This window comes from Pteropus vampyrus, unplaced genomic scaffold, assembly GCF_000151845.1.
Source record: "Pteropus vampyrus isolate Shadow unplaced genomic scaffold, Pvam_2.0 Scaffold82, whole genome shotgun sequence".
NCBI lineage: Eukaryota > Metazoa > Chordata > Mammalia > Chiroptera > Pteropodidae > Pteropus > Pteropus vampyrus.
The window spans coordinates 6,428,494-6,440,580 of record NW_011888863.1 but is presented as its reverse complement, the minus strand read 5'-3'; the positions used below and the strand labels follow the sequence as shown (position 1 = coordinate 6,440,580).

The 12,087-nt window shown below is 39.7% G+C and overlaps 1 protein-coding gene across 1 annotated transcript in view; it reads right to left on the bottom strand.

The window, feature by feature from the left end:
- The window catches only part of FGD4 (FYVE, RhoGEF and PH domain containing 4), a 187,546-nt gene extending 179,027 nt beyond the window's left edge, over positions 1-8,519 (bottom strand). The window contains exon 1 of the mRNA XM_023532410.1: positions 7,919-8,519. Coding sequence (XP_023388178.1) covers positions 7,919-8,195 — 277 coding nt within the window. The 5' untranslated portion in view covers positions 8,196-8,519. The remainder of the gene's footprint in view (positions 1-7,918) is intronic.
- Positions 8,520-12,087: the final 3,568 nt, after the last annotated feature.

Below are 12,087 nucleotides of genomic sequence, written 5' to 3'. Positions count from 1 at the left end.
TAAGAATATTAACTTTTTGTTCTTCTAACAACTCCATGATGTAAATAATATTTATATTACCATTTTATAGATGAGGAAACTGAATTAAGAAAAAGGGCCCTAAATCGCCCAGATAAGGACAAGAGAAAAATTCAAACCCAGTCAGTCTAACTCCAGAGCCCACACTGGCGTTAACCATCGCAGGATATTCTTTTCACCTTGATCTCTAGGCCTGAAAACAATACTTAGTCTATAGTAACCATTCAAATATTTGTTGAAGGACTGGGAGATCCCTAGGTTTATTGGGATTATAGGAGGCAAACTTTGGAGGATATAGGGATTTGATACGAGAACACAGATACTGGTGGAATTAATAGGCCTCTGAATGGAACTTGGCGGAGAAATTCTTTTTCCAACCTGGTATAGAATTCCAGATTGTCAGCAGGAGGCAGCTCCAAGCAGATGCATAAACCAGCAGACACAGGCTTACAGGTGACCCTAAAGGTCCAAGTCAGTTGTGTAGTCTTCCCCAAAGCTGGATGCAGCAGAGCCCAAGTGTGCCTTCCTCTGAATTACAACCACTCTGATCACTGCTCTTCCACCCAACATTGCCTTATATCCTGATTCTTCATTATATATCGCATTCCCTCTTCTAGGCTGAAAATTACTTAAGGTCAAGGCATTTGTCTTATTCATCTTTGGATTCCCAGTACCAATGGTCATATTGTAAGTCACCAATAAAACAGCATTAAGGAAGCATGTTTTAGGAAAAAAATGTTATACATTAGTCAACTTTCTGCAGATGAAATGCAGATTACTTTGTTTAAAAATTTCATTTTTCTATAGAGGGTTCTAAGTAATTACTTTAAACCAAATATGGCTATAATTTGATAACGTCATATACATTATTCTGCATTGCACTTGAAATTGTAATAACCCCTCAGTATACCTTACAACTGGTTCTACACACTTACTTTTCACCTTTTAAATGTACTTATTAGCATATAATTTAAAAATACAAATAACCTTATTGGAAAGGCATTGCGCTTTTTAAGGCTACAATCAACATGTGTCCTAACACAAAATCCTGCCTGTCAGAGGCCCTAGGGAACAGCCTAGCCTTGTGTGCAGCAGGCTGGACATTTGGCTCAGTGAAGTCCCCAGAACAGTGTGGCTGCAGGTGGTGAAAACGGACAGTTTAATTCTGGTGAATGGGTGAAGAGGAATTTTCCACTCAAATAGCTAACCTTGTAATCCGTGCTCTGTTCTGCTTCTATAAAACATGCTTGCTTGCTGTAATCAGCTCCTTGTCCTGTTTCTGTAAACATGCAGACCCACTCTCCCCTTAGGAATATTTTGTATAGATAACAGATATATTGCCTAAATACCTATAACCCATAGCAACTCCAGAGGTCTGAAAATCAGCCCATGTCAACTATAACAACATAGGTATAAAAGCGAAATCACCCCTAAGCTCGAGGCCCAGATTTTCAGAGCACTAGCTCTTCTGGGACTGCCAGCATAATAAAACTGAGTTCTCTAGCCCTCCGGGTGCTGCTTGATTTCTCGCTTATCTGAGTTTTGCAATTTTTCCGCAATAAGGGTACGTGCGTGAAAGGGGCCCAGCAGCTGGGTTTGTCTTCCATCTATTCCTGCATAAGTGAGACAATCTTACAAAACTGACAGTGGGCTCCCAGAATGCTTGTTGGTGCTAATGTCCACTCTGTCAACTGTACTCCAAGGACAGATGACTAGTTCTACACAATGCTCTGCAAACGATGCCCTATTTATTTCCGAAAACACACAATTCTTAAAGTGTAATCAATGCATAAGTAGTCCAGCTTTTATTTAGTAGGTCAAGTAAGATTAAATATCTGGATGAATTTAAAAGGTCCATCTCTATACTGAGGGATTACTGGTAAAGGTTTAACCAACAGTCACCAAGTGATTATTTTTGGATCTAGAATATCCCATTACAGACATCAATAACAGGCAATTGGAGAACCATACAAGGCTTTTGGCCATGGGAAGGATGTGATCAATGCCCAGATTTAAGAAAATTAGTTTGGGTGGGGAGTGGGGTTGTAGACTGGATAGCAACATCACAGGTGAGAGAAGTGGGCCTGAAATATGACAAAGGTGCCACCGTGAAAAGAAAAGGAACCGAAAAGAACTGGTGGCTGACTGAGTAGCAAACAGAGGGAGAAGGGCAGATTTAAAATAAACTTTAAAGCCTAACAAAAGCAAGGTTGGTTTACACCTCCAAGGAATGTCAGGAGGAAGGGCTGGATTGCATCAGAAAAAGAAGTGTGATTTGGCCCCCTTAGGACAATTACATTTCTTATGCAGTTGCTTGAAAATACTGAGGAGTAGAGATGACCTAGAGAAGCCTAGAGAATAGAAGTGGCAGGAAATAGAGATTGGAGGGAAGAAAGGAGAAAAATGGGCTAGCCAGAGGTAGAAGCTTGGAGATCCTGTGAAATAGAAAAATCAAGAGATCTCGAGTAATCCAGAAAAGAAGAAAGAAGAAGAAAGAAGGAAGAAGGAAGAAGAGCTTAAAAAGGGGCAAATGCCACCGATAAATTAAGACTAAGGACCAAAAACAGGCTATTAGGTTAACACTTGGGAATTCACTGCTGACTTAGAGCACTGATCCAGTGTTAGGAACAGAAGCCAGCATAGAAGGAAGTGGGGAGAAAGAGAAAAAAGTGGCTGGCAGCAAGGAAAGGAGATATGGTAGTTTAAAGAAGAAAGCTGTTGGGCAGTAGCTCCAGAGACTATTAAAGTTCAAACTCTAGGAAGACCTCATTTGGAGGGAAGAGAAGGAGAGGAGAGAATGAAAGGAGGTCAACTGAGCTCACATCAGATACTATTGGATATAATTGTGCATCAACATAAAGTCTACTCCAACAGGGACATGGTGAGGTTGAGAAACAAGAGCAAAGTAGAAAAGGAAGATGTAAAAAAACGAAATTAGGAATCAACTAGAAATGGGCAAAAAGTTTCTCAAAAAGTACAGAGGACCCAGATGACGTGTTGGCTAAGGGATGATCTATGCCATTCTTTGCCTTGCACATACAAACTCTGGTTGCCTGTGCTCAGGACCAAAGGTGGAGCTTACCCATGTTTGGGAATGCACAGTAGTTCATACACCTGGTTGCGTTCAGAATCATCAGGAGCACCTGTTAAAAATTTAGCTTCTCTAACCCTACCTCTGGAGATTCTGACTCACATCTAGGGTGCAGCTGAGAATTTTCAATTAGCACTCCAAGTAATTCTGATGCAGCCAGTAGGATGGCATTTAGAAACCAAGCAAATCATCAGAATTATCTGACATACTTTTCAAGCTCCAGTGGCACAATTGGTTAGTGTGTGGTACTTATATACTTTTAAAAAATAGATACGTGAGCTTTTGTCCAAACCTAGTGAATCTTACTACACTCACATCCATAGAATTAAATGCATTATGTTTGAGTCCTTGCATATAGATAAGAATCTCAGTACAAACCTGACCACATCAGGATTGAATCCAAGTACCATGGAAATCCAGAGTAGTGACTGGGGCAGACCCCTAATGAATGGCTATTCATTAAGAGATGACTGACTGACTACTCTTTAAACCGCTCTTGGAAGGAAATCCAAGAAAGAAAAAAAAAAACTCTTCCTGGTTCTTATTCCTCTGAAGGACTTTCCAGTTTCAAAGTCCATCTTTAAGCAGCTTCTAAGAAACTAACAATATTGATGTCCATCATAATTTTATTATAAATCTTTAGATAAATTACTTGTTTAGACCACTGCTTTAAATATAACATACATTCATTCATGTTATAAATAATATTAGCCCTAACATATGTAAACATATATGACATAATTGTTATTTCATTGTACTTTGCCTTTCAAAGCCCTGGGACATCTTAAAAATGAGCATTACAAGCATGTGAGAACTGAAGCCAGAGAGACTTGGTTTAAATACTGCCTCTGAAACTTAGGTTGGTTATAGAGTATTACAGATAAGACTTTCTGAAACTTTTTTTCTTCTCTAAAATGGTAACAGTATCACTTATCTTGCTGAGTTGTCATAAGAATAAGAATTGTAAATAAAACACATACAGTCTTGATCCAGAGCCAGCATTTAATGAATAGTAATTATTCTTATTGCTCTTACCCAGATCTCCATCCCTCCCCCCATCTCCAATCAAAGGTGAAATTAGTCCTCTAAAGTGCTCAAGATATTCAAATGAATGTTGAAAACCCAAGTATTCCAGCCATGGTGAGAACTATAAAAAGGAACTCTACTTATAGAAAGCTTGTATGCCATATGATGGAAAGAGTCCTTCGCCACAAAGCACCCAGGTGCTCAATAAAGAACAAAAGATATACTTTTAAGTGTAGTGCTGAGATCATAAGAAAAAAGTTACTAAGGACAAGAGAAAAAAGAAAAAGAACTTTAGTGGCAAAATAATTTGTAAGCCCATGCTGCGCTGGGGGCAACTATTCCCTCCCAGGAACATAGATAGAGGCCAGGACCTGAGCGTCTTGCAGGGGATGATGAGACTTGACCTTGAGCTTGTGAAGTGGGAAAGGGCTGAATCTGAGACCCGACACTAATGTTCCATACAGAGTAGCCTAGGAAAAATCTGCCTTCCAGCTAGGCAAACTGATGACCTACACCAAAACTAAATTAATTAATGAAGATAATGATGCTGATCTCCCCTGAGTAAGCCTGAACTCAAATTTACACCATTTTCAAGTCAAGGAAAAGCCTGGCTAAGGAAAGCGGTCTTGGGTTGCAAGGAGAAACAAACATTTTCTACAGAAAGACGTCTTCAATACAGACTCTTCAGGATTCCCATAAAACTAAGGAATAATTAAGGAAACATGTTACTTTGAATAATAGCAGGAAAAACATTCAATAGATACTTTCCCCCACTGCCAAGGGCTTCAGATACTCAGACTATGGAAAAAGGGAAAGCACAGGAAAAGTTGAACTAAAAAAAAAAAGCACAAAATAAAAAAATTTTAATCCTACTGTGTGTGTATATATATATATATGAGATATATATATATATATATATATATAGAGAGAGAGAGAGAGAGAGAGAGAGAGAGAGAGAGAGAACATATATCCCTTTGAATTTTTTTTCCCTCCATAATGGAATTATGAGCTGTATGTTATGTGTGGTAAAAGTATAATGCCTTTGATGCTAAGCACACTTAAACTTGAATCCTGACTAACCAAGTACCAGTTTATGATTCCAAGAAAGTTAGCAAAACTTTCTGTGCCTCAACTTCTTCAGCTGAAAAATGGGCATAATGCTATACTACCTACCTACTAAGATTGTTGTGATAAATTCATATACAAACATATTCATAGCAGAGATCTTAGTATAGAAATACACTCAATAAATAGTAGCTATTATGAACATTCACAGTGTGTCTCCTATGCACCAGTCCTAGGGTCAGACTCTCTGGGACACAGAGATGGATAATGAATCCTTGTTAGGATACTATCTGGCACACTTGTTTTGTGCCAGAATTCACCTATATAATTGTACTTAATCCTCCCAACAACCTTACAAAGTATTGTTATCTCCATTGTCCAGATGAAGAAACTAAGAAATTAGTTAAGAGACTTGATTCAATTCTCATAACTAGTAATGGAGGGAGGACTAGAACTTGGGTGCTATATGACCCCAAAGCCTGTCTTAATGACCTCACCTCTGTGCTTCCCTTAGATGAGAAGATTCACATTCAGATATATAAAGAGGATGCAGTTAGTAGAATTTCTTTCTTTTTTTTTTTTTTTTTTTTTGGCTGAAAAGCAGAGAACTCTAAAAATAGTGGGTTTCACAATCATAGAATATAACACAATACCCCTAAACTGAATTCTCTAATAAGTTCTTGAGCTTTCAGTTTTTGTTCCTTCTTCAAAAGGGAAAAATAACAATTGGATTAAGAGTAACATCCATTCTGTATGTAGTGGGTCTGTTATAATTTTCATATATTAATACTTTTCTAGGTATTATAGAGTAGATTGGCACTTTGGGGGAATTTAAACCTAGCTTTTGATGAGGAGAGGATTCTACAAATGATAGATAGTTGGATAAGACTTAATAGGCAGATTTGATTTGAAGAAGGAAGTACTTCCTAAAATGTTCTTGCCCCATAAAATTGAATAAGGTGTGGTTATTCAATAGTATAAGACTACCTGTCAAAACACCAGCTAATTCTTGAATAGATACTACAGATTAAATTATAGTAAAGAGAAACAATTGTATCTAGAAAGATATAGTAATTACTTTTCAACCCAGAAAATAATAAGAGCAAAAACTTTGATTTCTTCTCGGTAAATGATACTGAGACAATGTAACAGACCTAGAAAACTTACTGTAGGTTCTCCAACTCATGAAAAAAAAAAGTGTTCTGAATTTTCTCTAAATAAAAAATAGACTCGAAAAGGAAAAAAGGAACTTTTTTCTATAAGTACAGCTGCCTTGTAGAAAATGATTTATAGACTGCTACAACTCTACTCCTACTATGAGGGCACATTTATCTTTTGCTCATTTGCTCAGAGTTTGAAACTTAAAGCAGATGATTTTAAGTAAAATGATATAAAAAAAAAACTTAGATCCTCAAATTGAAAACAGCTAATGATTAAGATATAGGCTAGCTCAAACTGAAAAATTAATTCATAAGTAACTTTAATACAAACAATGCATTTTCACTTTAAAAGGAAGAAACATTCTGCCATTCATTTTAGAATGAATCACAGCTAAATCTGGAAGATTTTAAGAGATTATCTCACCAGTGTCTTCATTATGCAGATGAAGAAATTGAGACCTAAAGCACTGTAATTCGGTTACTTCTTTACATTTTTTTCTCACATCGCCATTTATGCCCTTATACTGTGGCTATAAATTCATCATAATTGTTAGTCATCTCACATTTTTCTGCCCTATGTCTGCTACAGCTTCAGGACAAGGACTAGACAGAAAAATTTAAAACCTCCAGTACTCATCACTTTTAAACCATTATAACAGTTTTGCTAAACCAGAACTAAATGAGTGAAAGTGAATCAAAGTATTTGTATTTCTGCTGCCTAAATAAGGGTTTTGCCTCACAACTGGTCTACAAACAAGACATCTCTGGCTGTGGCATAATAGGAGCACCAAAAAGGAGAGAGGGGTTTTTTTAAAGTAAAGTTTCATAAATCAAGAAAAATATCTCTAGTGTGTTCTATATAGTTTCAAGCTCGCCTTGGGAGAAAGGAATGCCTTTGAAGAGCAAAGGAGAAGATGGGCTTTAATAGATCTTGAGGATTTCTTCCCACACGAAGATTCCACGAGAATTCAGAACTCAAAATATTTCATTACTGATATCTGAATTTATCAAAGGAAAACAGCAATAAGAATTAAATTTCTTGATATTAGGGAAATGCTTTCTTATGCGAGGCTTGCAGCTTTTTCACACTCAGGATAGGAGTCAAGGGTCTTTTTCAAAAGGGAAAACCGGAGCACTCATAACTGGTCCGAGGTCACACAACGGCTCGGCTACCGGAGCGGAATAAACATCAGCCTCCCCCCATGCACTCGTCCTTCACCAGGACTTGCCAAAAGCAGAAATTAAGCAAAGAAGCTTCAGTATTTAGAAAATGGGCATTATAACCAAACTTTTAAGAGTTATACCTTTACTTCCGGAATTCTCTGATAACTGACCTCTAGGGCAAGTTCAGCCCTACGCAGGTTCCTGCCCAAGCGAGGTCCTTTGAGGGAAGGGACAAAATAGGTAAGGAGGTAGTTGGCCAAGCGCAGCCCTCTGGGAAAATCTCCCCGGCTGGCTCCCTTTGCAGCTGGCAGACCCCGCGCACCTGCAGGGCGCTCCGCGCGTCGCTCACCTGCATCAATGCCCCTGCCCATCCTTTCCCTCCCGAGGCACTTACCTGGGGCGCCTGCCGGTGCCTGGCTCCTGAAGGTGGACGTCTCGGCCCATCCCAGTTGCGACAAGGGCCTGCTCCAGGGTCTAGGGGTCCCAGGCGGCAGGTAGGAGAAGTTGAATTTCCGTCGAATCGCTACCCGCCTGAAGTTGTAACCGCCCTCGCTGCTCATGGCGTCGGCTTCGCTCCCGGCTCTGCGCTGTCTCCAGCCCTGGTCTGGACGCAAGTGCGCGCTCGGCGGGCTCCTTTGGGACATCGGGACCCGGGAGGGTGTTGCCTTCATGCCCACGCTCCGCGCGACCCGAGAGGGCGACGCCCGGGTTGCTCTGCGCCGGCACCCCTCTGCTCCAGCGTCTCCTCCGCAAATGCCTCCTCGTCCCTTCCTTCCCGGGACGCCCAGGGCCGCGCCAAGAGTCTGGCACTCAGTCCCTGCGACTCCCGCACTCACCTGACGCCGCTACTGCAGTGGCCCGCCCGAGGCTGCCTCCACCCCCTCCTCTCTGGAACCAATGGCTGGTGGCCCCCGGGGGCGGGACGAGGAGAGCACAGATAGTTCAGGCTGTTTGCGCTGCCAAGCCACCGCCGCTGCCTCTTCCTCCCGCCCGGGAAGCTGCCAAGAACTCGCTGTGCCTAGTGGAACGCCCTGGGCGCGGCAGCAGAGCAGATTCGCCACTAGTGATCCCACCCCGCTGCGCCCCGCCCCACCCGGCCTCTCCGAGCTCGCTCATTGGCCGAGAGGAACTGCGCGGCGCTCACCTGCGGCCGCACACCTGGGGTGCTCAGAAGGTCAGCCGCGCTTACCCGCGAACCACGCACTGGATTTGGGGGAAAAAAGAAGATAATTACAGCCCCTCTGGACTCTGCCCAAAGGCTTGCCATTCTCACAGACCCACACGCCACGGGTCATACGTGTGTCCCAAGCCGCTGTACTTAGCCCTTGATAATAATCTTATTTATGTGGTGGAACTATCCAATGGGTTAAGTATTTCAGATAAGAGAACCAAAGTGCGAAACAGACACTGAGTCACATAGCACTACAGAGCTAGAATTCTTACCCAGGTCTCTGCACCAAGGTCTGTCTTTATCTCACTGAATTAAATCATCTTGCCAGGAGCATCAGGCCACAAAACGCTGAAGGTGTGTGTGGGAGAGAAAAGGGAGCTAACAATCTACAGGTTCCAGAAGAGTATCAAACTCTCCATCATCATGAACTTTCAGGACTTTATTAGTAATGCACTATAGAGTCCTTCTAATTTGTCAAGTAATTTTTTTTTAAACATCAGCTAAATACCAAATTGAAGAAAATACATTTTAAATTGGTTTGCTTACCTGAATTTTAAAATTCACTACTCTCTCTAATAATAAAGGGTCCAAAACCACAGAGATAGGAGGGGAAAGGGCAGCATTCTAAGTGCCCCAGCTCAAGCAGAAAGAATTCACCAACCATCACTTCCGCCTTGGAAGCTGATCCACATTTATTCAAACGGTCCTTCACCCAGGTAACATCTACACCATGCTCCCTGAAGGAAAGCCCATAACACACTCTTCCTCAAGAAATCCTTTAGGAGGTCAGTTCAACTGTCTCAGCCTCCTTGGCTGCTACTCCAATAAATATACTCCTGAGGAGAAGGAACTATGCCCCTAAGTTTTAATGCATTTGTTCAGACCTTGTCAAAAGGAGCTTTTGTTCCCTTCAGATTTATTATCCCTGTGTCACTGCACTGCAGCTAATCATTGTTAATTTTTCTGTGTAATTGCAGTGTTATTTACTGTGCCATGTAGTATCAAAAATGATTTAAACAAGCAGTTTCAAATATAAATTAATACCAAAAGAGGTTTTACCTCCATATACATAAATTAACTATAATTGAAATGTACATTTCTAACAAAATTTATTTGCTTCAATAAGAGAGTGGTGTTGCAGTAATTAATACTGAACTAGCAATCTAGTTTAGAGTAAACTATTTTTAAGAGAGAAGACACTGGCGATCTTCTCTCTTAAAGAATTGGTTACTAATGAAGCTTAAAGGAACCCCTCCTCCCAAATTCTTTGTCAATAGATGCTCACCCTTTCTGTAGAGACTGCTGTAAACACATCTGTATAGGGCAAAATGTATTTTACTACAAGCATTTGGGGCAGCAGTTTAATGCTTCTTCATTTGGATATTTTGAGTTGTTTATGTTATATGTGTTTCTGTTACTTGGTTCAAGTTGCTCACATTTGCCTTGTAATATATTAGTTCACATTAGTGGGTGTTTGAACTTCCAGATAGAATTTTTTATAACATATTATCTGACATACCTCTATTGATATTACTGCTGCTTACTACTTTCAGATAAAAACAATTTCTAAGGCAGTTTGTATATAATGACTACATTTTGCAACACTAAGTGAATGAGTCAACAGAACTTTATTTGATCTCAAGTTATCTTAGAGTAGAACAAAGTACTGAATATCATCTTATAGGCTTAATATACTGTTTTATTTGTTTATATAGCTAATAGGAGGTTTGTCACTAACTCATTTACACATATTAAGTGGGAACTGTGCTGGGACCTGAAATACAGAGTTGTACACAATACACAAGTGCTTATGCTCCATATCTCTGTGGCCGAGACAATGCTGAATGCTGACTGAATCATCTATCATTTTCCTTGGGGATGCGAGAAGACTGATTTAAACCTTCCTTTACAGTTAGTTGAGCAGAAGTGATGTGTATCACATAAAAACCTGACTTCTGCGCCCTTGCCATGAAACTCTCTACTCCTCCTCTCCAACTGACAGCTGGAGTGCACCAGGGCTGGTAGAGAAACCTAGAGTCCTAGACCATGGAGGAGTCACTATATACAGAGGAGCTGATGCCCCCAGAATCACCCTTTTCCTAAGAATTAATATAATCACAGGAAGAGTATGAACTGATTCATGTTCCTTAAATTTTATTTTTATATTTTCCAGTGTAGCAAAAATTATATGTATATGGATGTCTCAATTCTAATTAAAATGTTTTAAACCAAGATTCCATTTAATTTTATTAACATAACTAGTCTGATTGTTCTAGTCCCTAATAAATGAAATAAAACCAAAAAAATACTCAGAAGAAAAGTAATAAATCAATAAGCTGCTTCAACTACTGATAAAACATCACTTCCCAAACTAGAATTTAATTGAAATCAACACTTTATAGTAGATTTACTCTTATTTTAATCTCACTAGGAAAGAACTTCATCCACTTTAATAATAAATTGTGTTATTTCCTCAGTAAATGAATTATAAATGTATTATTTATTTTGATGCTACCACTAGGTGGGAATTCATATAAATGTCATTAAAGTATGAAAGGTCACTAAGTCATGAATCATGCAGACTTTATGCAGTAGCATCAGGGGGCTGACGTACAGAAGATAATTTCATGGAGACCTAATTGAGTAACAGGAACTTAGTAAATAGTATATTTTGAGTTGGTGCAGACTGAGATTTTGATAAAGTTTCATATATATGTGAAATCATATATATGCAGATTGTATAATTTCTGACACATTATTTTAATTTCTCTGTGTATATTTTGACTGGGTATTATTGCATATATAATGACTTTTGTAAGGGAATATATATACACCCTCTTAGAAGTTGCACAAATTTGAGGTGTCACCTGAAACTGTCATGGTACAAGTTTGGCCTTGTACTTAAATTTACCACTATTGCTCTCTCAAAGGAAGTGGTCAGTCAACATATTTTTAAATTCATTTGGAAACTGGAAAGAAAACAGTTACTTTCTAAAGCACACAGTCTCTGGCATCACTAATCCCATATTTCCGTGAGATTAGGAGTGGGGCACACAACTTGAACCTGGCCTATCAGAAGATTCCTAAAAGAAGTCAGAATTAAGAGAGACTCAAAAGATGGATAGTAGGCCTGGCAAAGGGGATAAAGAGCTACTCCAGTGGAAGGAACAGGACATACAAGGAAGAAGGGGAAGGAGGGAGGGAAAGAAACAGAAGGACAGAGAGACCAAAATGGTACTTCGGGGCATGGCAATTGAGAAATGAAGCTGGAGACGAAGTAAGGTCTGATCATTAGGGATCATGTACAGCATGGTAAAGAGTTAGGACTTTATTCTGATAACAAGAAAGCGATTTTTAAGAGTTTAAGTAAGAAGTGCTGTCAGGTTTGCATT